This window comes from Lichenostomus cassidix, chromosome 7 (assembly GCF_008360975.1).
Source record: "Lichenostomus cassidix isolate B80296 chromosome 7, HeHo_3.0, whole genome shotgun sequence".
NCBI lineage: Eukaryota > Metazoa > Chordata > Aves > Passeriformes > Meliphagidae > Lichenostomus > Lichenostomus cassidix.
Genome location: NC_139488.1, coordinates 19,461,712 through 19,486,757, shown reverse-complemented (window position 1 = coordinate 19,486,757; position 25,046 = coordinate 19,461,712). Strand labels below are relative to the sequence as shown.

The 25,046-nt window shown below is 34.5% G+C and overlaps 1 protein-coding gene and 1 long non-coding RNA gene across 2 annotated transcripts in view; one reads left to right on the top strand and one right to left on the bottom strand.

Moving 5' to 3' along the window:
* Positions 1-3,357, top strand: part of LOC146434698 (uncharacterized) — a 51,107-nt gene extending 47,750 nt beyond the window's left edge. The window contains exon 3 of the long non-coding RNA XR_014853485.1: positions 1,024-3,357. This is a non-coding gene — a long non-coding RNA (uncharacterized LOC146434698). The remainder of the gene's footprint in view (positions 1-1,023) is intronic.
* The window catches only part of LOC146434697 (sodium channel protein type 2 subunit alpha-like), a 45,312-nt gene extending 20,998 nt beyond the window's left edge, over positions 1-24,314 (bottom strand). Inside the window, 16 exon segments of the mRNA XM_085066595.1 lie at positions 3,709-4,161; positions 6,186-6,542; positions 7,281-7,454; positions 9,394-9,632; positions 10,460-10,592; positions 12,087-12,467; positions 13,099-13,380; positions 14,211-14,417; positions 15,246-15,387; positions 16,624-16,687; positions 17,936-18,172; positions 19,226-19,317; positions 19,757-19,885; positions 20,773-20,862; positions 22,201-22,319; positions 23,994-24,314. Coding sequence (XP_084922721.1) covers positions 3,709-4,161; positions 6,186-6,542; positions 7,281-7,454; positions 9,394-9,632; positions 10,460-10,592; positions 12,087-12,467; positions 13,099-13,380; positions 14,211-14,417; positions 15,246-15,387; positions 16,624-16,687; positions 17,936-18,172; positions 19,226-19,317; positions 19,757-19,885; positions 20,773-20,862; positions 22,201-22,319; positions 23,994-24,266 — 3,372 coding nt within the window. The 5' untranslated portion in view covers positions 24,267-24,314.
* Positions 24,315-25,046: the final 732 nt, after the last annotated feature.

Genomic DNA, 25,046 nt, shown 5'->3' with positions numbered 1-25,046 from the left:
TATTTGGAAAACTACTATCTCAATGATCCCTAAATGGCAAGGAGGTCCTGAATTTAGAGTTTTGGCAGTATAGTAGCTCCTATTTCATCTTTTTAACAACTCTACTTTTATCCGTATCCTGAGTTTTCCTATTTTACATTTCTTTCTTGTTTGTACATCCTTACGAATTTAGCTTTTAACCACCCAGATCTGTTTACACAGTTACATAGAATTTTTGATTAAAATTATGTTTTATGTCTGTCTTTATAAAAATAAAGCAACTGGATTCAGTTCACAAAGAAACAATGACTTATGATGAAGAACAGAATTTATATAAATGATTCCCTATATTCCAAACTTACAGACATATACAAACTTCATGACTAGAATACAACTAAATCACTACATCCATAGTCAAAGGAACTATGCATATGAAGAAGAAAATACGTTTGATTGGTCCTAGGAGAATATATTTCATTCTGTATTTTAGCTTCTCTTATATGAGAAAACTGAAATATGAATTATAAAAACATTGTGAACAAACACAAAACAATTTATATCAAAGATATAAACATTTTAGCATACAAGTAACTGCATATATATAATATTACAGAGCCATTGGTCAAATGAATGTGATCCAAAAATGTTCATATTTACATGACAGCTGAAAACATGGTACAACAGATGAACAGAAAACATCAAGTGAGGAAGACCTTTCCACTTTCATAAAATCATAGGCTGTTAACCTCTTTTAACCTTGAAAAGTGTTGATGCTCAGTAATTCAGTTAACAATGATAAAAAGTTACAAAGCATGCAGGTTATGCCACAAAAATAGTACAGAAAATATCAAAGATGTAACAAGGAGAGAAGAACATGGTGGTGCTGCCCTCAATCATGCTGTGATGTGAGTCATGGGACTCAGCTTACAGAGCAGCTGGGCATGTTCCCACTACATTGCAACATATGGGGAAAATTATATTGTAGCTGAGTAGCATGCAGGCCAATCAATCTCAGAAGTGACCATATATGTATGATTTTTTTAGGTAACCTGTGCAAATATGCTGACACGTTGCTCTGCCTGGTTAAAAGCACCAGATCTGCATTCTTGACTGATCCAGCTTGATTTTACTCCTGTGAGAAGAACGGCACGCAATGAAGGTTAAAACATGGTACCCTTTCCATTTGTTTGAGTTCTGGAAACAGAACTGTGGATTCCTACTTACTTGAAAAATGAGTTTTCTAGATATGTCATACATTCACAAAACATAACATTTTTCGCTGTGGATTAGAGACTTAAGCGTATCCAAATATATAATGGAAGAGCTAAGATTAGCAGAATATCTGAAGCTCATAGATTGTATACTGGACTTGGGCCTGAACACAGATAACAACCCACAAACAAAAAACCAAATCACCACCAAAAATCCCTCCACCCTCAAATCCTCCTCCAAAAAAACCAAACCAAACAAAAAAAAGGCCCAAACAAAAAAACCATACAAATACATCCACACTATGTATATTACAGCTTTAAGTATTCTTTAAATTGTATTAATTAGACCTTTAAAATAACAGAAATATATTTCTCCTTCCATTTCATTTTCAAGAGTATTCCCAGTCTTCACTGGATGCTAAATAGGATACATCTAGGTTCTTTCTTTCAGAAAGAAGCTGCAGGCAAAGCAAAAAGTAAATCATACCATGTCAAACATGGAGACGTCCACATAAGTAATTTTTCCCAGTATCGTTAAATATTTAACTGGATTACTTAAAAAAAAAGTTTCAAACAATTTAAGGTGCATTATGGATTCTAGCAGACATATAGCAATGAAAAACAAAACCCCATGCTTAGCAACAAACCTAAAATTTCCTCAATTTGTCTTCTGTTATAAATCCAATCTCACTTCTTACCAATGACTCTTCAAAGACTTATCAAATAATGTAGCTATGTAACAACTCCAATATAAACTGCTCCCATTTGAAGGGGAAGTCTGAAAGAAAGAGCTGAACTAATCTACAAAATAAAAGACAATTTCCCTACTGACTATGAACTAGAAGCCAATTCTCAGCCACTTTTCCAAATCTGAGCAGGTCAAAATTGATACTGGTTAATAATATCTTATAAACAGCTAGTGCTTATGTTATCATCTTGAATATCAGAGGTGAGAAGACATAGATTTTGTAACACAATTCTAAAATATAAAATAGTGAAGAACCAGGTGTCTTCAACTGAAGGACAATTTCCAGGCAAGTGTTTGATTTAAAGTTAGATTACCGGGATTCATCAACTATTCCTTCCACAAAACCAAGCTTTATTAAAACACTAAGAAATCCAATATCCTTTAGTCATGTTAATAATATGTAAGATTTGTAGGAGCTATTTAGCAAACATTATAGCTTCATTACATATTGCAGTTAATATTTTAAACAGGTTAAGAATACTGTTTGCTTTGCTTTAAAGAAGTCTCTTAGTAATCTAAGGTCTTCTTAACTGAGTGGTCAATGCAATATCTGGAGTAACAGAATTTCCAAAAAGTAGATGGAACAAATCAAGCGTCAGGAAACAAGCTACTGAAATAAGAAAAATAAGTGTAATTCTACTGAACACTGTACTCTGCAATAAAACAAACATCTAAAGAGTACCTTATTACACCTTTCTATATGTAACTTCACTACACTTTGTCTTTACAAACTTATTTTCTAAAATTTGGAAGTAACACTGGCAAATTAATTGCCAGTTCAAAACAAAACAACTGAAAATATAAAAAGCCCACAACCAATCAAAAATCTCTCAGACTCATCAACTTCATGCCCAAAAAACTGCATAAAAAAAAAACAACCGCAAAAACCCAAACCAATCCAGACTGGAGTACAGCTGTCTGCACAAGCGGCAATATTCTGTTTATGTCCTCATGTCTTCAGGAGCCAAAGGCGGTGATACCAGACACAGTATACTCGAGCCACAGATTGCAATTTGATTTTTTAGTCTTTCAAAATCCTGCTGAAATCCATTATTTTGCGTTTCCCCTCAGTCTGCAGGTGCTGACAAATGACTATTTTCCTAGAGCTGACCCAGTTTAAAATCAGGCAGTTGTCTTTGAAGTGACTGGTTCAAAATTCCCACAAACAAGCAAGAAATTAATATTTTTTCATCCAGTGATTCTATTTTTCTCTTGAGTTTTTAGTTGATGCATTCCCCTTATAATACAAACATTGCTGCCTTGGCTTTCCCCATCATTTTGACTTCAGAACCTGAAAACTGTTGTAACTGCGCACATTAGCCTGAGTCAGCACCTCTGTTAAGCTTATCCAGTAAAATATGCTGATTTTCCTCAAAGGGTATTAATACTATTTATTAATATCTTCTCTAATATTTTTCAAGAATTTATTTACATACTTACTTCACAGAAATATTACAATTATAAAAAATTCCCAGTCTTTTGATACTGTTTATTCTGTATATATATACTAGTTTCTCTATTAAACTAACAATTTGGTAAAGTTTGTTTTTCAAAAGTATTTGTAAATGGGTTCACATAAACTTATACACTTCTGCCAGGATTTCCTACTCTCTTGATCTCCACTTTCCCACTTCAGATTATTCACTCTCAGTACAGTCCAAGAATCTTGAGTTACAATTGCTTTGCATTTCTAAGCAGGAAGAATTACACAATGAAACAATACAGTCAGTATAATTTGTTCATCCAAAATATAAAATATTTAAATTTTACCTCCTTGCTTTCCTCCAAATCTGAGTCACTGCTAAACTCTTCTGTATTCAGATGCTCAAAATCAGATTCTCCAACAGCTATTGGTACTGTAACAGTAAGGCTTGGGTTGTTTATGAATGATGCATAATCACTGCCACCTATTACAGTGGCCATTCCATTCTCATTTTTGCGATAGTTTGTATCTTTCCTTAGTTCAGTGATGGTACAGTTGGAAACGCAATGGTCTCTCTCATCATTCAACTGATCTGTTGCTGTTCTTTGACTTACAGCAGCTTGTTTCCCAAAACAAGACTTTTGGAGACATTCACCCGCTTTTTTCTTCAGATAATCTATTCCCTTCTGAATTCTTACAATAGCAATCTGCAAGTTGTTTATTTCATTATCATCCTCTGTAGCAGCAAGGTTGTCTGAACTAAATGAACTCAGCAGCAAGGCCAGAAAGAGATTCAATACCTAATTTAAAAAGAAAAAAAAAAAAAAAGAGCAAAGACAACAGAGCTGACTTTTTTCCATTTTTCATTCACACACTTCTTATGTACCCGTTACGAACACAGGCTTTGTGTATTAATTCACAGTAGATACCTCTGAAATTACATAGCAAATAAAATGTAAATGCAAATTAAGCACAACACCTTCCCTATACCTCAACACAAGGGATTTTTGTGGCTTTGCATTGCTTATGTTTGTAGAATGTCAGAAATTAATGATTCTTTGGTACTGTATGAACAGATTCAACATGTTTACTTTTCTGGCAAACTAAAGCACTCTGCTAAAGAAGACATAACTAATCTGTGCAGAAAACACATTTTCTATGTGCTGGTCAAAACTCATACAAACTTTGTTTGTATGCCACTTAAAAAATGAGGAATGCACCCTGTCTTTTAAGCCCCAAGTCATCCTTTTCCTACAGCAAGACAAAACATAGAACATCTATCAGTTATAAAAGCCCAGAGTTTACCAAGAACTCAAATGCCAAAGCAGCAGAGTACCAGCTCTTAAAATCTACAAATCAGCTCTTCTATCAGCTTGGAAGAAAAGATTAAAAAAAGTGATGGGAACACAGAAAGACAAATGGATAAAAAAACCCCTGAACATAGAGCAGGGATGTCTCCTCGTGTAATAAACTTTCCCAGAGTTACAGAATAAAATCAGAATACAGTAAATACTGTGGAAATATTCACATAGGTGGATACTTCGTTCCACAAAGTTCTATCTTCTGGTTTAGAAAACTATTTAAGGAGGATGTTTTGTTTAATCAAACAACTTCACAGTTTTCTTCATTATAAGACAACAGAGTTATGGAAAATCTGAAGCAAGTGGCTTTGCAACTAGAAGCAATGCTGGCCTGGTTTAAAGATAATTACCTGTCAAAGATAATTTCCTGATGTTAGAAATTTTATTCCTAAAGAACACTTCCAGGATGGCTAATTTTAAATCTCTTCTGCTACTGACAGTTTAAAACAGAGATGTAGAATAACAGAGGGAATGAGAAAAGCAGAGCAATAGGCAGAGCAATTAATGTCTTAATACTGGCAAGTTAAAAAAATATAAAACCTATTTAAAAAGAAAGAGAGACATATATGTATATAGATAAATATATATAATATATTCATAAATATATTATATATTATATTTACATATCAGTATAATAAATAAAATATATAAAATAGATATATTTATATTTATATAAATACAAATATATAAAAGTAAAATATACTCATACAAACTAATTCTAATTTGATGCTTTCCTCTGAAAAAGAAAAAAGCAGATATAATATAGACTACTTTAGAAGTCTCTGTAGAAAGCACTTATGAAATAGGAAGCAAAAAAGTGAAGAAGCAGTAGAAAACCTGAAGTAATTGAATCTGTTTTTTTTTCTGGATAACACCTTCCTTCTAATTCAAGTTTCCTTACTCCACTTGTGTAAAATGCTGGCTGTGCAGCAAGCAGGTCTCAAAATGGCATACATTTCAGAGTCTTAAGAATGTTACAGCAGTCTTTTAGACAGGAGAGATCAAAAAAAAGTTTAAAAAAAAAAAAGGCCCAATAACCTGCCTACACATGACTGGAAGTGATGCCTAAATCAGTTAGGGAGAAAAGGCCCTGCTATCTCCTCTTCAAACAGAAAACTCCCATCCTGGAAGTCAAACACTGGGGGTGCCTTTGCTCTTCTCTCCCTTTCTAGGTAACCAGGAGTAGACCACAATACCCTGAACACCCAGTGCTGCATGCTCATCCACATCCTCTGAATTGCACTCTGGGACCCTGAGGGGGGTCATCCTCCAAGCTGGGGATTCTATATAGGATCAGTAATCTAACAAACAGAAAACTCTGTTTCAGAATCCATACTCATAACAAATTCAAAATAATAAAAATCCTATTTAAAGATCGCATTTATTAATACTTTTATAATTAATTGCTGGTTCCCTTACCTTTCATATTCTAAATTAATTGTAAAATTATTTTGGCTACATACCACTAGGTTTCCAATCACCATGACCATCATGAAGACTGTAAGGCACATGGCTTGCCCTGCAACCTTCATGCAATCCCACATCGTTTCTATCCATTCTCCACACAGCACTCGAAATACAATCAGGAAAGAGTGGAAAAAGTCATGCATGTGCCAGCGAGGAAGTTCACAGTCACTGGAGATTTCGCAGACACATTCCTTGTAGCTTTTCCCGAACAGCTGCATCCCAACCACAGCAAAGATGAACACAATGATGGCCAGCACCAGGGTCAGATTGCCCAGAGCTCCCACTGAGTTGCCAATAATCTTAATCAGCATGTTCAGAGTTGGCCAAGATTTTGCCAATTTGAAAACTCGTAACTAGAAAACAAAAATACACAGGCATTATTTGCAGTAGTCATAAAAATGCTATAGAAATAACAGCATATTATAAACTAGTGACTCCAACAACCATAACTTTCATAGCGTCTCATGAAATCTACACTTTTAAAATGTAATAAAATTTAGACTTTGCTCTTTTCTTAGCATATCTATTTTTTTCCACATGAAAGAAACAGCACACAGGTTGCATTTGTTCAGACAGTGGATTCTGAACACATCATACACCATAGACATTACACGAAGAAACAAATTAAAATAAAAATATTTTTCTAATAAAATAAAGCTTTTTTTTTTGCTAAGCAGAAAAGAAAAATCAATCTTCTGAAAGTCTTTTAAACCCATAAATTTTTTAATTCCTATATTTTAAAAGAACACGTCTAGCCTTTTTGCTATTTCCAGACATGGAAGTCAAGACTACAAATGTTTTCTATTTCACAATATACACTAAATAAATTGTACATCCTACTGAGTTTTCCCCATCCATGTTTAAACAATTATAATAAAACTATAGCTTTTGCCCTTGAAAGAATATTTGCTTCTGAACAATAAAGTAAATAATTGTAAATAATTTTAAATAAATAATTTGTAAAACATGCTTGCAGAGATGTCCCACGTCGCTTACTAAAAAATACACCTAATGCTAAAAGGTGTCTTATTTATATGAATAAAATTGAAATACAAGTATCATTTATTAATTAATGCAGATATATTATTTACCAATCTGAATGATCGGAGAACGGATAATCCATCCACGTTTGACAAAAAAAGCTCCACCAAACTAAGGGTAACTATAAAACTATCAAAAATATTCCAGCCAACTTGGAAATAATAAAAAGGATGCATGGCAATTATCTTGAGAACCATTTCTGCTGCAAAAATTCCAGTAAAAACCTGAAGAAAGAATTTTTATTGTTACTTTATAGAAGAATATGAAGAAGTTGAACCGCAGATAAGAAACACCTTAATTAAGAAGCAACATCCCTCTTACAGCAGGATGTCAGGAAGAAAAATTATCACAAGCTGAACCCCACAGAGAAGGTAAGTGGCAACATCAAAATGTGCCATAGCATAAATATGTAACTTAAGTTAAAGCTGAGCTACATTTAGTGTCCACTGAAGAATAAACTACTCCTAACAGACCTCCAGTTTGGTCCTTGTATCTGTCATCTATCTAATTAAAGGAACTTTACCCAGCAAGGTAATACACTTACTTTTGACAGAATGGAAGCTGCTTTAACAAAAAGGTGTGTGGAAAAACATGAATCGGTCATATATTGCAGTGACGTACCATTAATGAAGTCTGTATAAGAACTCACAGATAAGCTTATCTCCTCTCTCTAACTGACAAAAAAAGTCAGTTGTGCCAAGGCTCTTGTTTGAAGTAAAACTCCTTTCTGACTCCAAATGCTTCTGATACCTCCTGAAGCAGAAGGCAAGCAACACCTCTGAAATCAGTGCATTGCATTTACTGAAGATGTATGATCACCAATATCTATAAAACTGCATAAATTACTATCTTTTACTGGAAAAATGAAAAAAGTTCAAAAGCTTTAGGAGCATTTTAGAGTCTTTAAAAGGTAGTGCTACAGAGTCCGAAAAGTAAGAAAGCAACTGCTGAAATTACACCAGTGTCATAGCAGCATATTGGTTCACTGTGAGAACACACAAATTCTTGGCACGAAGGAACACTTATGCTCACAAAAATTAAAACTATTCCATTACACAGGAAAGGGAAAAAAAGGTAGTTTTCTAGGTAAAACACAGACATGAGCACAAGCCAGACCTCTGCAATGGCTATTGATCCTCACCTATGTGTCTTCCCTCTCTTTTGCCCAAATACATCCTGAATATATTTTAAACAGCAATATGAGAGGTTTACCTTCCACTGATTCCATTGATAATGAACTAATTCCACGTTAAGGTGAAAACACTGAACTATATCTGTATTGGCTAAAAATATCAGCACACAATTCAAATGTTGATACATCAACTCTGTACTTGAGTCTGAGTGTTATACAGTATATATACATATATATATAATATATATATAAATATATTATACATAATATATGTATATATAGTTTACTGTATAATACAGTTACCAAGATGTATTAGAGTTTAATATATTCTAATAACTGAATTGTTTTATTATTTTTCTACCTCATAATCACCAGAATAACCACTTAGAATAAGCATAGGTTAAGAAGTATAACATATCTGTATTATTGCTGTTCTAAACCAAACAAAGCTACTTCACCAAACCCAACCCACAGACCCACAGACCCACAGACTGTGTGCACTAGGGAACAAAACCCTACTGTATCAACAGATACTCTTGGAATAAGTCACACATTCTTTGCCTTCCAAATTGCTATGGACCAATCAAGTAAACCATCTCCACCGAAATACAACATCAACACACAGAAATAGCAGGGGAGAATAATAATCCGAAATAGCATTCAACTCTTGTGTTATCAATGTACCTACTGTAAAAAGGATCTCATTTGGCTCCTATTTTTTTTTGTAATACTAAACAAAAGCATGCCAGATTTCTTTCAGTTTCATGTCACCCAAACTCTGGTTTTTGGAAACTCTATTTGAAGAAGTTTTAATGCAGAAATCAAATTTTAAGATACAACATATCTCAAATCTCTTATATACAAAAAATTCCAAATGGTACTTTTATGGTACTATTTTTGGTACTATTTTTAGCACAATTAAACCTTTAATATTCATTTTATGGGATGACAATAAATGCAACAAAAGCAATTCTATTCCAAAGAGAAACCCAGTTCCAAGAGTATCAAATTTTATAAATTGAAGGACTTACCAGATTTCCTATTTTAAGTACACTCTCAAAATGGTCAGTCATTGGATAATGTTCCATGGCCATAAATAGTGTGTTTAAAACTATGCAAACAGTGACAGCCAGGTCAACAAATGGATCCATTACAATAAATTCAACTACACTCTTTACTTTTAACCAGGGCTCACAACAATTCCAAATTAAGAAAGTCCGGGCAAACTTATCCCAGCAAGGTGGACATTTTTGTCTGGATCCTTCAAGTTCTGAAGAGAAAGAGAAATTTATAGTGAGCAAGTTTTGGAAAAAGTGAAGATCATTTTTTTAATCTGCTTTTTCAGGTTTTAATCTTTATACTTTGAACCACTAAGGACATTTGGAGGAACATCCTCAGATTTCCAGGAACTTATTGTTTCTGACTCAAAAGGTTTTAGAAGACTAAAAGAAAAACCTCAAGTGTTCTGAGCAAATAATTGAAAAAAATTTCTATTTTTAATATCATATGGTCTTGTTAAAACAAAACCAAAAAAGCCATAAAAACTATGCTTATGATTAGGGATCTTTTTTCAATAAAACTTTCCACTTCAAAGTCCTCTTAAATGTCTAAGTAGTTATTTTCAGGAAAAAAAAATAACATTAATTTTAGCTTGAATAGGGTTTTGAAAAGTATTCAAGCTTTTTTCATGATTTTCACTAGTAATTCCACTGTTCCAAGGAATCCTAGTACAAATTTTCTTCTCCTTATTAACTAAGGCCTGGCCTTTAATTTTGTCTAATATTTTTACAACATAGTGGAAAATGTATCACAAGGCATTTCTTCCAATAATTGCATTGCTAAGCATTAATAACTAGCATAAAACACATATACATTACCTATTTTAATTAGAACGTGTTTTTATATTTTAGCCTGCTAATCAGATTCCTTCCTTTCTTTTTTTTCACTATGTACATGCATTTTTTCCCTGTTATTCAGTTTATATATTTGCAAAGGCTACATATTTTTTTCTCTTCTGTATTTGCACTGCAATATAATACCTTAAAGCAAGTCTAAGACTATGTCAATAAAGTTCATGTATCTACAGCTATAACACACCTTCCATTCTATTTGTGATAACATCAGCTAGACTCATGGCCCTTTCCCTTAAATCAGGATCCTCCAGCAATTCCACTGGTATTTGATATGAACTTGTACGTCTTGTTTTTATTTCTCTTTCTGTGGTAGTGCTCTATTAAAAAGGAAAAAAAAAAAAAAAAGAGATGTATAAGTTAAATTCAACTTTAGAAATACTGTGATGTTTTTTAAATTACTATTTTCATGCTATACTTCCAAATACTATTAATACTTATGAAACATTTTTAAAAAATTTGGATATTTAGTTCCCACATTTCCACTGCGTTATACTCAAATAACATTAACTCCACTTTAGACACCAAGAAATTTTGGAGGGGGCCACAGCCAAGAAAACAAAGCAAGACCTGCAGAACTGGTTTAAAAAAAATTCCCAATTCCCAGTTCCATGCTTTCTCTACCAATATTTCCATTCTAAACTACTTAATTCACAAGATACTTCTAACAAGTGATTAATGCGAGGAAGCTTTCTACAACAGCAACTCTTTCATAAAAGTAAGTTTTAAAGATCAATTTTGATCTCTATACCCATTCAAAACTTATTTAAATTATATTTCTAAACTGAATTGCAATCAATTCTGATTTATTTTACAAATTTCAACTGAAAAAACAACATAGGTCTGATTTAATTGATCCCAAAAATGAATACTTGTTTTACATTATTCAAAAAAATGAAAGCTGTCTTATAACTATAATATTGAGTACAGCTCTGTTATGAAGAAGTTTTGAATGCATTAGGATAGGTAGATTTTTTTTTTCAGTACATAAAATAAATGCATGAAAATAAAAGTACAATAAACTGCAAGAAGATTATAATTGTAAGGCATCTGGCTGATAACTCCAAGGAAGCTAGCTGATGTACTTTCAGGTTCAGCTCCATATAGAAATTTCTGTTTCAGTAAAATATGTTTTTGGGAAAAAACATGCAGGTGTCTCTGCTCCATTCCTACAGCCGACTGAGGGAAAAGGGAAAACCAAGCAGAATTAACGTTTTGTTGGTTTGGGGGGGTGGTTTTTTTTTAATTATCCCCAGATCCTAGGCAGTGAGCAGCTCAGATAGTCTCTAAGAACTTTTCTCAAGAGAAAAAATTGCTTTCTAAACTTTTAAAATGTCAACATAATCCTGAAGACTATGCCATATTTGCACAATACCAAATGTATGAAGAAGGGAGAAAAGCAGAACCCGCAGTTTACCCACAGAGAATACATTTAAAAGGAGGCTAAAACCATAAAGAAATAAAAAAAAAAAAAAGAAACAATTTAATAATTTACAGAAAGTTTAGAGTTGAACATGCTATTTTGGGTTCTAAAACAGATTTAGCAGTGGAACATTACTAATCTGATTCACTAAGCAGGTGCATGCATATCCTTGCTTTGCAAGTGTATAAAAACTTATTACTTCATTCTTTTTCATATTCATGCCTCAGCCCCTCCCTTTGGACTGAATCACTTCAACCCAGTTTCATTACAGTAAGATCTGCAAAAGCATTCACAACTTCTTGTCCATTTTCAACGCAATTAATCTCATTGTAACATTGTCTATGCAATAAAGAAAGGCCATGAAACCTGAAGTAATTTAATACTTTCTTACATTGCCATCAGTTGTTGGTTTATCTATTATCACCTCAGGCAGAAGTTGTCCAGTAGGCGACAACAGACCTGGCGGTCCATCAACTAAGGAAACCACTCCATTGCAATCCACAGTGCTGTGCATCTTCCCATTCACTGGAAAGACTGTCAGCCTTCTTGATGATCTACTGGCCTGACTAATGTTACTACTGCGCCGTTCACTGTGTCTGCGTGGCACAAAGAGAGAACCTCGTCTGCTTGAATTATCCTCAAAGGTGCTGTGCTCATCATCAGCAAAGTCATTTTCAGATCCTCTCTCTTTTCCATAGTCTCTAAAACTGAAAAGACTTGCTCTGCTACTAGGCCTGGGCGAAAACAGGGAGCCATGAACACTCAGCAAAGACTGCAAAGGAAACATAAAAAATATGACTGTCTGAAGATTTTAAGTACACAAAATGCACATCTATGTATTAGAAAACCATATTTTATATGCCCCAGGAATTTGTCAGTGCAGTAGCACTGCCTCAGGCTGATCTCAAAGGTGCATTACAGATAAAAGTCATCTGAATGGATAAATTTACAGTATGCTTAAAACAATAACTGGAGAGAAAAAAAGTGACATGTATAAGGCCATTCAATCTCTGCTTTAAAGAGAAAAATCAAGACTTCTATAAACTTCAATGATCCACACAGATCATGTTCTGTGTTAAAAGATTTCAACACCTTTCATATTGTACATTTGTACATTATACTTGAACTTCCCTTTTATGAATTAAGAAGATATTTCTACTTCAAACTAACTAGGAAAATGCAATGATGCTGTGCATGTTAAGGTCCTAAACAATAAAATTTGAGAGAACAAAATGCTTTTTTAGGTACATTCTAGAAAATAATACCAACAGTAAGTTGGTATTTAAGACAGTGCTACATTATTTTTCCTTAGTTGCCTTACTTTGCAAAGTTGCAGTGAAGTTTGCTGGATATGACAGTTATCTCACAAATTCCAAAAATGACAACTGCATTACTCACAGTACCTGGTGGGGTGATGTAAATGGCTTCCCATAAGTTAGTCTGTTCCCATCAAAAGAAAAACGGAAACCTTTCCTTTTGATACTGCCATCTGATTCAGATTTTGGGAGCTTTTCATCCTTCATGTCATCCTCTTCTCCAGAGAGCTCTCTCTGCCTTCTTTTTTTCCTTCTATTTCTCCTTTCTTTGGCACTCTTTGAGCTAAGCTTGGATGCTTCTGAAGAACTATCTGAGGCTCCAGCAATTCCACTTTCACAGCTGTACTCAGTCATCGCTGCTGCTATTGCCTGTCACAGCAATTATTTAACAAGATGGTTCATAAATCACACAATTTTTAAAGAAGCATATAGCCATTGATCCTAAGACTTATATCAAATTACTTTTAGTAAACAGTGTAGTTGGATTTTTGCAAAACTACAAATGAAATTCTGTAGTATGAATGGAATCTGGAGTTCTACTTTGCATCCATAACATGGAGTCAGCCCACATTGTCTACAGCCACAAAGCTCATCAGAAAATATCTGAAAATAAATTTATTAATTAGAGTGAATAAAATGACAAATAATTAAACAGAGTCATACTTCAGTCTGTATTAATTTAGTAAACTAATCCTAACTTTTATATTAAGTATCTTCCCCAAGCAGCTCTTAGGAATAAGCTTCAGGGTAAGGTTTCCAGTCTTTGATTCACTGGTAGCAGCACAAATAGAAAAAATTAGTCAGAAACTTATGGAAAAAAATATTTTACACTCTAATCAAGGGTTGAAACGTATTGAAATTATTTCTAAGCTGAAAATTTGGAAAATCATCATGACAGGTTACTAGATACTACTCCAAGATAAGAGATATTTATTTAAAACTGTTATTCTGATTTGGAGACTACTCCTTGTACTCAGTTCAGAAATTCATTAGCATTTTAGATATTATATATTTTAAAAAAGCCATAGAAAAATCAATCTAAAGTACTTATGTATGGTATAAGTATATGCATGGTATATGTATAACATACTTAAGGTATGTTAAAGAACGGATTTTTTAAATATGTGAATTTAATTATTGGTTTTAACAAATAGCATGCAAAGGAATGCACCAAGGCCCAAACTCTTGTTAGAAAATACCTGAGCTTCCTCTTGCTGCTTCCTCAGCTGTTCAAGCTTCAGCCTAATGTCTGCCTCCCTCTGCTCTGCTTCAACAATAGTTGCTTGATTTTGTTCTTCATAGGCCATGGCAACCACAGCCAAAATCAAGTTAATCAAATAGAAGGAACCCAGAAAAATCACCACAACAAAAAATATCATGTATGATTTGCCAACAGCTCGTAGTGTCTATGGGAGGAGAAGAGAAATCATCCATCTGGTGAAGAAATGGATCAGTTCTGCAGTTCAAAAACATTAATGACTTTGAAAAGTGCAAAACTAATACTGAGTTGCTTTTCCTTCGGCAGTAAAATCACACACTTTTTCTGAATTACAAAGTAACGAAAATAGAGGGAGCATTCTTGCATGTGTAAAACTTGTTTAAAGATCATGCTGCTCTGAGAAAAACCTCTTTCAATGCCTAATAATCTTGAAAAGTATGTGGGATTAGAGTTATTAATGTAAATCACATATCACAGGATGGAGGCTTAGAATGCTTACCATGTATTAGCATGCTTTCCCTTTGAAATAACAAAAAGAATTAAAAATGGGACAATTGATTAGATAATTAGAAGATAGTATTAATTGTAATAAACACATTCTCACATACTACATAATGGAAAGCTATGGTAAGAAAGTTAATTTATATCAAGTCATGCATTCTTAGTTACAAAAAATAGGATTAAAAGTACTGAAATTAAGGTTCAGGTTTGGCTGTTGAAGTACTTTTACAATTTAAACTCAATATTGACAGTTTTGAAAATATCATGAGGCACATGAAACATACACTAAATATTAAATTAAGGATCAAAACAACCCTGCATGTGCCTCCTCAGAAATCGTGTGAGATTCTGTACTAAGTGTCCATGCCTGCTTAGTTTTGCACCTAAATTTGTTTCCTTTCATAAAGTTTAAAGGCTAACACCAGCAATGGTATGTAATATCAACAAGAATGGCCTTTCCATGACTGATTTGGGGCCAGTAAGAAACAAACCACGATTTTTGTAATTTACTCACCAACTGATAAAGATTTTCCCAATAGTCTTGGGTCATCAGTCGAAACAGTGACAAGAAAGCCCAACTGAATGTGTCAAAGCTAGTATATCCATAGTTGGGGTTTAAACCAGCTTTCACACAGATAAACTCTTCTGGACATTTACTAGGAGGAAAAAAAAAATAGAGGCAAAACAATCCATATATAAATTTTACGCAGCACTTTTTAAAAAAAAATATTGCTCCTTGAGCTTCTTATGAATTTTCACCTATGCAGGGTGCTGCTATTTATGGCTTAAAACAATTCAAAAATTATTGAGGAAATTAAAAGAGTGTTCTTTAAAGAAAATTCCAGAAAGAATAAACAAGTAATGACAATATTTTCTTCTAGCTTCTTCTTACCTTTCACAATTACAAACAAAATAAAATTTATTATCAACAGTTTGACATTACCTCTTCAATGAAAATAATGTATGTACTTAACACAGAGATTTCAATAGGTGTATACTTCCAGGCAGAAAAAAGGCAACCAGCACACATACTTGATGCTGAACTTTCTCTGTCAGTAAGGTTAGCATTACAGATTTCTTGGCTTCCTCACATCAGTGAGTCTAATGAACAAATTCTACCAATTCGTCAAGAGCAAATAACCCACATAAGGGATACTTCTATCTACTGGAATTGCTCCTATCGGTTTTGAGAGTAGGCGATCCAGTCTTACTATCTAGTGTAAGCACATTGTTTCAACTATCATTTCATTCTTGAAGGACAGAAAAGGCTCTTGTCTCCAAAACATCTATAGAAAAACACTATGGAGATTTCTTTTCGTGTATGTGTGTGTCTGTTTGATATGTATTTACATATGCACACAAAATTATCTCACTGTTACATATATAAGTTAAATGCAAGTATGTGTGTTTCAAAGCCATAACTAAAATCAAGGGATGGACTGATAATCCATCAGCATACAGAATTATGTGATTATGTTACAAAAAATTGTCACAGAAGGAGAACAAGAAACTGCCATGCATGCAGCTGCCGGACAGAAAAAGCCTGAAGATGTCTTCCCTAAATCTGGTCATAAGTCTCACTGCTCAATCTCTATTTTGGAGTTGAAAAACGGCACAAAATCCATGATAAAGAATATTCTTAAATCATTGAAAACACAAGGTCTACCTGCTAAGTGGAATTTTCTAATTCATTAGAGTGTTTAAAACAAATTTACAGTGAAGTAAATCTGTCATTTAACATTTTTACTCATTCGATTGTCTAGTTAATAGGAACCGTGACCATATTATTATTGACTGTGACGTTAGATTACTCTATTAGCTTTTTTAAGTTTAGATTTATACTTTTTACATGTTGTTTGGACAGATAATGTGTAATTTTCAGTGTACCTTACCCTGCATCTGAGCTGTTACCACAAAGAAGGAAGTCCTTTGCTCCTTCCAAGCGATAGAAATGACCTAAAGAAAAAAAATAGGACGTGACATGTTAATGCCCAATGTTAAAAACTGAAGAAAATCTGGCCCATCAAAACTCAGCCTCTAACAACTGTATTTTCCTTTACTTTTTCTGAGAGTCACTGAGAAGGAAAGCTAGCATCCTTTATCCTATAAATTTATTTTTATTCAAATACACTTCTTTTACAATTAAGTACTAAACAATACCTTGTAAATCCACTTCTAGTACAAACCCATACATGAAAACTAATTTTTGGTAATTAGAAGTTATTATACTACATGTCACAGTGCACTATGTATTACAACGCTACTGATGCTATCACTTAAAAGGACGGAAATACAAAGCATAAGCATTGGCATGTTTCTGAACCAGCCTCAATGTTATCACCTCAGTCTACAGACATTAAGCCTGTTGAAAAATACCTGGATAAAAATGTCTTTTTCAGTCCCAAGCAACTAATTCTACAGCTGAATACATTTCCTTTCCTACTAGAATCTCTGCTTGCCTAGGGAGTTATGTATCAGTTGAAAGCAATTGGTTTGTTACCTCTACCTAATTATAAAAGCACATCTTAACTAGGAAAGTCTCTCATATTTATCTAGTGCTTCTCTATCTTTTTTATATCCTAAAGATACAAGGAGAGCCTAAAATAAGTGGTTTTCTTTGGCCTTGAGAAGGCTAGGGAGAGAGCAGAGGGGCAGGGAAGGATGTGTGAAGATCTTCACACGACCTACAAGTATAAATGTAAGACTGTAAGGAAGATGGAGCCTGGCTCATCTCAGGGGTGTAATACTGGAAAGATAAGAGGTGACTAGCAAAAGTTTGATCATGGGAAATTCTGAAATGATACCCAAGAAAGTTTCTGTGAGACTGGTCAAATGCTGGCACATGCTGCCCAGAAGAAGCTGTGGTATCTCAATCCTTAGAGATACTAAAAACTTGACTAGAACAAGCAGTCCTAACTCGACCTGCAGCTGAGCAGTAGTTGGTCTGGACTGTAAAGATCCTGTCCAACCTGCATGATTCCATGACTCTACAACCAACCTAACCCTTTAAATACATTTCCAAGTGCAGTTGGAAAGAACAATCATGTCAGCAGGAGTCTGGGATGTAATATATACAAATTCCTATTTTTTCCCATTCTATTTAGTTGTTTCTTATCTTTAGTCTGCAGCATGAAACAGTTATCTTGCGCTTGTATGTGTGAGTTTATACACAAAGTTTTAGCAAGTTACAACAGTATTTCTTACTTTGTTCATTAATGTATGCAGCCCAGTCAAATTCTGTACCATTAAAGTATGGAACTACATGTTTTTCAAAAGCTGTTGAATTTTCTGATGGCCAGAACAAGCATTTATTCCTCAAGTTGCCCATGAACAGCTGCAGTCCTATCAGTGCAAATACACTCAGGCAAAAGACAGTAAGGATCATCACATCCGAGAGCTTCTTCACAGACTGAATTAAGGCTCCAACAATAGTCTTCAATCCTGCAAACAGAGACAGATTGTTACTACAATATTAAACTAAGCTAAAATGCAATGTAAATTTCTCCAACACACTACTAAATACCATGCACAGCTTAAAAAAAACAGTCCTAAAACATTTTCCAAAAGAAAAGTTGCCAATAAATTTCATCATTCCTGAAAAATTAATTTGAAAATATGAAAGGGGATGAATGACACATATTCCAAAGCACCTGCTCTTCAAATCAAGAGCTTTTAATTCATGCTCTCTTTACATGTACACTACATCTAAAGAAAATAGTTAATTTTGTTTTCTTTTTGATGCCTCTTGCTCCAAACCTTTGCCAGTATTCTATTCCAATACACAATATATTGGTTCTATAACAGCAAACAAAGAGAGCCCACAATTGTATTTTAGTAGTAATTTTAATGTCTGCATTCTAATGCATCCTCTTCTGTTGGAGGTGGGGTTTGGTGAAGATAGGCATCATAAGCTAATAACTACATCATGCAATCCCCATGCTACTCATTATCTTATTCTTCTGTCAGGGATTCAACTTTCACAAAACACTAAAATTTTCAATCCCAAATGTCTTTCATCAATACATAGATGTAATATTCACATGAGTTAGAGAAAAATAAAAGGACTTAATTTTGATCCTTAATGTGGGAGAGAAAATTTGACATCATGAAATGGAGGAATAAACAGTCTATGCAAATGAGTTTCTCATGCAATTGAGTATTAAACTCTGAGGCCGAGTGTTTTAGAGAATTAAAAAAGGGAATGAAATTGAAATTAAGGAAAAAACCTGGATGCTTCTGTTAAAAACATGAGTTCAGCTTCTGTGCAGTTTCAGTCAGCCTCAGTGTTTAACCTCGCTCTCACCTGGAATGACTGATATTGTTTTCAAAACTCGAAGAACTCTGAATGCTCTCAACGCTGAGACATTGCCCATGTCCACAAACTCTGTCACATATCTGTAGTGAGGGATTCCACACACAAACACAATGACAGCACACACAAAATTAAAGAGGGGTAATGTAGAATGCCTACTATTTTACACAGTTACTTCTTACCTGGAATTACAGAAATAGTTTTCAAAGCTCTCAATACTCTGAAAGTTCGAAGAGCTGAAAGATTGCCTAGGTTTACAAATTCTGTTATATACCTGTAGGATTAAATTACAGTTATTCAGAATTAAGGTAGAGTGCATACTACTTACCTGGACCTGAAATACAGAGTATTTTTTTCTGAAGGAATAAGTTTAAATTAATGACTTGCATTCATATTTTCCTCTTGCAATTAAGTTTTCCCTAAAAAATTCACTCTTAAGATTTTCCATTAAAAGCAAATGTAAAATGAAACCTACAGGCCTGATTTTATTTTTTAAATACCATTTAAAATTCATTGTTCTGCGGTAACTTCTCTCCTGTACTGTGGGATAGACTAATAATTCTGCTATGTGTTACATTAGTGTAAAATATTCAAGAGGAAATCTTGAAACAATTCAGCTACAATTATTTTCAAATGAACTGACATAAGCCAAACAAATTATTCCAGGTTCAAAAAAAAATTCTGTTCTTTTACATTAAAAAGCATATACTTACGCCAAGGAAATGACAACAAAATCAAGCCAGTTCCAGGGGTCACGAAGGCAAGTAAAATCATTTATACAGAAGCCTCTTGCAAGGACTTTTACTAGAAATTCAAAAGTATAAATTCCAGTGAAAGTGTACCTATGAGAAAACATTCAACGACAGTTAAAGATTGTTGTATTGTTCAGTGATGCATCATGAGTTATATAAGCAAATAACGCAAAATCAGTGATTAGTACAAGCGCTGAATAGCTGTTATAAATTCACATAAACTACAACTATTTTCCCACCATTTGCTTGTAAGATAATAGGATTATACTTTTTTATTTTGTCTGAAAAATATTTTTGCAGTTTCTAGCATGGAAGATTTTAAAATTTCAGCACTGATAATAATCATGAATTACATGAATATTTTTGTTCAAATCACATTTCAGCATGGTTGCCATATCAAAAGTAAAGTCCACAGGTAAGTGAGACCTAGTATTTACGGAAGGTACTTGATGGCTGACCAGGTAGACTTGAGAATGCCAAATAATAATCATCAGAAGAGGTATTTCCTTTAAAGAGTGGGTGTGTCCCATAATTAGATTTTGCTGCACAAAATGAAGGTGTTTCAGAGGGGCTCTACAAAGCATCTTCTGTACTGAAAACTAGTCATTTTGGGTTGAATGACCATTTTCTCTTTTTTTCTTTTTTTTCCAGTGATACAAGAACAGCTCAAGAGGGAGAATGCATGAACACTCTGCTTGTACAAACATTCTGAGGAAAAGTATTTATCAGCATTTTGTTCAGAGAAATAGGCTAACAATGTCACAGCTTTCCTTTCCAGAGCTTGCAGGACTGTGCTGCTTTGGGTTGCAGCTAGGACGAAACTCCCAAGTAAGAAAGAGAATACTGGTACTGCACACAAGGGTAAGTAAACGGTAGTAACAGGTAGTAAAGGGTAGCAAAGGGTAGTAAAACTACATGGTCTAGCTCTTAATTTTTAAATGACTTCAAAAATTATTAGCCAGTTTAAGTATACTTACTCCACATTCTTTGTCCATTCTGGAAGATTCCTCCATGTCATAAATACACAATTTGCCAAAATAGTGAGTATAATGACCTTGTTGAACAATGTTGACTGTAGTTAAGGAACATACTCTTTTTAAAAGCTGAATTTGCATAACGCAAAATATGAGGACTTGACCAGGCCATAGAACACTGACAACATATATGATACAAATGAGTTTACTATCACTAGCAATGTCATAAATAACGCAAAGATGCTTCACAAGACTGACAGCTCTCCACCTATCACAGCATCATTCAGGTTGGCAAATACCTCTGAGATCACCAAGTCCAGCAGCCTTTGACTCTTCACTTGTCAACTAGACCATGGCACTACGTGATTCATCCAGTCATTTCCTGAACACCTCCAGGGATGTTGACTCCACCACTTCCCTGGACAGTTCATTCCAATGCTTGACAACTTTTTTTGTAAAGAAATTCCTCCTAATGTCCAATCTGAACCTTCCCTGGTACAAGTTGAGGCCATTTCCTCTTGTTCTGTCAGTGGTTACCTGGGAGAAGAGCCTGACCCCCCCTCACCTGGCTACACCACCCTTCCAGGGAGTTGTAGAGAGCAATAAGGTCCCCCTTGATCCTCCTCTTCTCCAGGCTCAACACCTCCAGCTCCCTCAGCTGATCTCATACAACTCACTTTCTAGACCCTTCACCAGCTTCGCTGCCCTCCTCTGGACCTCCTCCAGCTCCTCAATGTTCTGTCTGAACTGAGGGGCCTAGAACTGGACACAGCACTCAATATGTGACCTCACCAGTGCCGAGTACAGGGAGATGATCACTGCTCTGGTCCTGCTGGCCACACCATTCCTGACACAGGCCACGATGTCACTGGCCATCTCGGCCACCTAAGTACACACTGGCTTGTGTTCAGCTGGCTGTCAATCAACCCCCCCCCCCCCCCAGGTTTTTTTAAACTGGGCCACTTTCCAGTCACTTTGTCCCTGGCCTTTAGGACTGCATAGGGTTGTTGTGGGCAGTGGGTAGGACCTGGCACTTGGTCATGTTGAACCTCATGCCATTGGTCTGGCCCATTGATCCAGCCTGTTCTGATCCCTCTGCAGGGCCTTCCTACCTCCCAGCAGATCAACACTCTCACCCAATTTGGTGTCATCCCCAAACTTACCAAGGGTACATTTGCTCCCTTCATCCACAGCATCAATAAAGATTTTAAACATGGCTGGGCTCAATACTGCACCTTGGGGAACTCCACTAGTGACTCCTCTTCTTTTGAATTTAATCAGCAGTTTAAGTGACTAATCTTAGCTGAGACTGATTTTGGGAGGAAAGAATTAAAGGTAGGAACACATTTAAACGCTAAACCAAAACTCCCAACGTTAACATAAGTAATATTAATCAGTAACAATTTTTTACAAACCACTTGAAAAGGATATAAATGAACCAAAATCTTAATAGCTAGTCTTCTAGTAATATTGAAAGGAGATAAAAGGTACAAGGCAGGTGTGGCACTGAACCTGTGGATTGTCTTCCCTTTATCCAGTACTATAAATGTCTTTAAAATATAGATAAAAAGAGCATGGGGGTAGAGAGATTAGGAAATGGGAAATTAAGGATACATGTTGGTAACCTTGCCATAACAGAGGCTGCTTACAGACATCTAAGTAACCAAATTTATTTTCAGCAGAATTATACAAGCAAATATGAGATTCTAAATTTTCACATGAACAATGAAAATGTTGCACCATGCATTCTTTGTCTCTGTGCCCTTAAACAAAATCTGCATTCCAAGTATCATTTTCGAAGATTAGGTAATTACATTAAAAATATAATTAGAAATGTGACATTTAACATTTAAAGTCAATGCATCTCTTTCACTTGCATTTCAGATCAAAGCTGGCAATGCAAAACAAAGCACCTAACTAACCATTTTTGGGCACTCACAAGGAACTATTTAACCATTTCAGCATGCTAAAACTGCTTCTGAGGTGAGACATCCTTGGCTTTTTAAATCCTTGGCTTTACTGCCTTTATTGTCTGCAGTTGTCACTGGTACTCTCAATGTAACCATTTTTGATTTTGAATAGGAGACACGATGAAAATATAATTTAATGAAATCTTAATTCAATCTACATTTAATGATTATTCTCCCAGTAGGCTAATATGAAAATAAGCAGGTCATAACACTGAATATTTCTGTTTTCCAATGATATTTTACTATAAAAGAGTAAAATAGTAAAATAGGTCATTTGACAGTTGCATTTGTAAAGATGAGAGGAAAAAAAACCTAAAATAACTAAAAAAAAAAATCTACATCTGATTATTAGTCTTCAACATTCCATACTAGAAAAAACACTGCTTTAATTAAGTTGCTTATTACAGAGATAATACAGCTCTTTGATTAGTTTCTTACTTGAAATATACTACTTGGTTAATTATCCAGTACTTAATTTCAAGAACCTGTTCCATGCTTTTAATTCAACAAGAGTTTTATTGATTACACAATAAAATAACCACTTGCTGCTTATTTTGTACTGCCTTTTTAATGTAAACTCAGTTTTGTTTTCTTTCTTTGCATCATTCCACTTCACATGCCTACATAAAAATATCATTTCTCCATCTGTACTTGCAAAAGTAAATACCTTGCTCTTTTCTTCTTTTTTATCATTATATCTATAAAAGAAACTGAATCAATACATATCAATTTAGATTTTGTTTTCAGGTCTATATTGGGCTTATAACATAGACCAAATATTGAAACACAAAGCAGATTGGTTTAGTCTTTACACTTTTTTTTTTTTAATTTTCTAAAACAAATCTTTCTATGATATTTTAAGGAATGTTTGACAGTGATTGTTCTGGCAAATGACTGAATGAGCACTTTGTCTAAAGATTTCTCTAAAAAACACAGAGAAGTAGCCAGAGAGACGGGAAGTTTTCAAATGCTTCAGCATTCAATCAGATCTGAAGAGATTACAGGACATTTAATACAAAATCCATTAATTAAAATATCATAACATTAGACATTAAAAGAAAGGTGCCAAAAAAAAAAAAGGCAACTTAAGCAAGAGTTACAGTTGTCTTTCTAGTGAAATCACAAGAATTAACATGATAGCACCTCCTGCATAATACTTTCAACCAGCTGTACTTCTGACCAACTCCCCTGCAGAGCCTTAATCACTTTGTAATTCAACAGAAGTGTTCTACACTCTTAATCTGAAATACTTACTTTTTTATTGATGTAATATGGGTCCAGGTCCTCCAGGGGTTCAGACACCATTTCTGGAGGAATATCACCATAAATAAATGGCAGTGTCTTTCCTGCCTCTAAGTCATTATTTGGCTTTGGGTGGTTTTCTTCAGGACCAGTATCATCTGTAGGCTCATCTTGATCACAACGAAATTTTTCATCAGCAATACGTTTTTCAATGGCTGCAAGAGATTCTTTGGTGAAATAGAAGAAGCTGTCAGGTCCTGGTGGTACCAGCATTGCCTGTGCCATCTTTTCATTCTGCAAATATTAAATGCTTTTAGGCTCTTGCACAAGAAGATCCTAGAGGACATGGAAAAAAAGAAAAAGAAACAGAAAATTGCACCACTAACAAAATCCCCAAATGAAAGCATTTGGCATAGTCAGCATCTGCCACTTTTCTATTTATAAAGCTCTATGGTGAGAAGTATTTAAATTAATGGTCAGATATTTAATATAATATTAGCTACCAGCAACAACATGGCAAAGGGACAGAAGTTAAGATGTAAAAAAAAAAAAACCAAGAAAGAAAAGAAAGATCAAATTTGCTTACAGTTTGTCAACTCAGGTTAATACCTCACAACAAAAAAAAAGGAAAAACATTCTCACTTTCCCTAGTCTAACATTAAGTTAGCATTTTGTAAAAAAGTAAAACGCGTTAGCTCAACTTAGTGCTGCAGTCAATGGTTACAACCTCTAACACACAGGTTTAAACATTTGTGGCACACCACCTTAAAAAAATTTGCATTTATATTACCAAAGGAGAAAGAAAAAACGTTATTTTTATTATTCTCAATTTCTGATGGCAACATTACTCCATCTGGTGGCTTACACTGTGCTTGCTAAACTAATGTTTATATTATACTATTAGGCACTAAACAAACACACTCTATATTTAAAGCCATATTCAAGGCAGAAAGCCACTGGCCTAATGTTTAGTCTTTCCATTTTAAGCCTTCTGATTCATATCTATCTGATTTTTAATTGTAACTTTGATGGCACTATCTCCATAATTAAGGAAGTTATGATGGA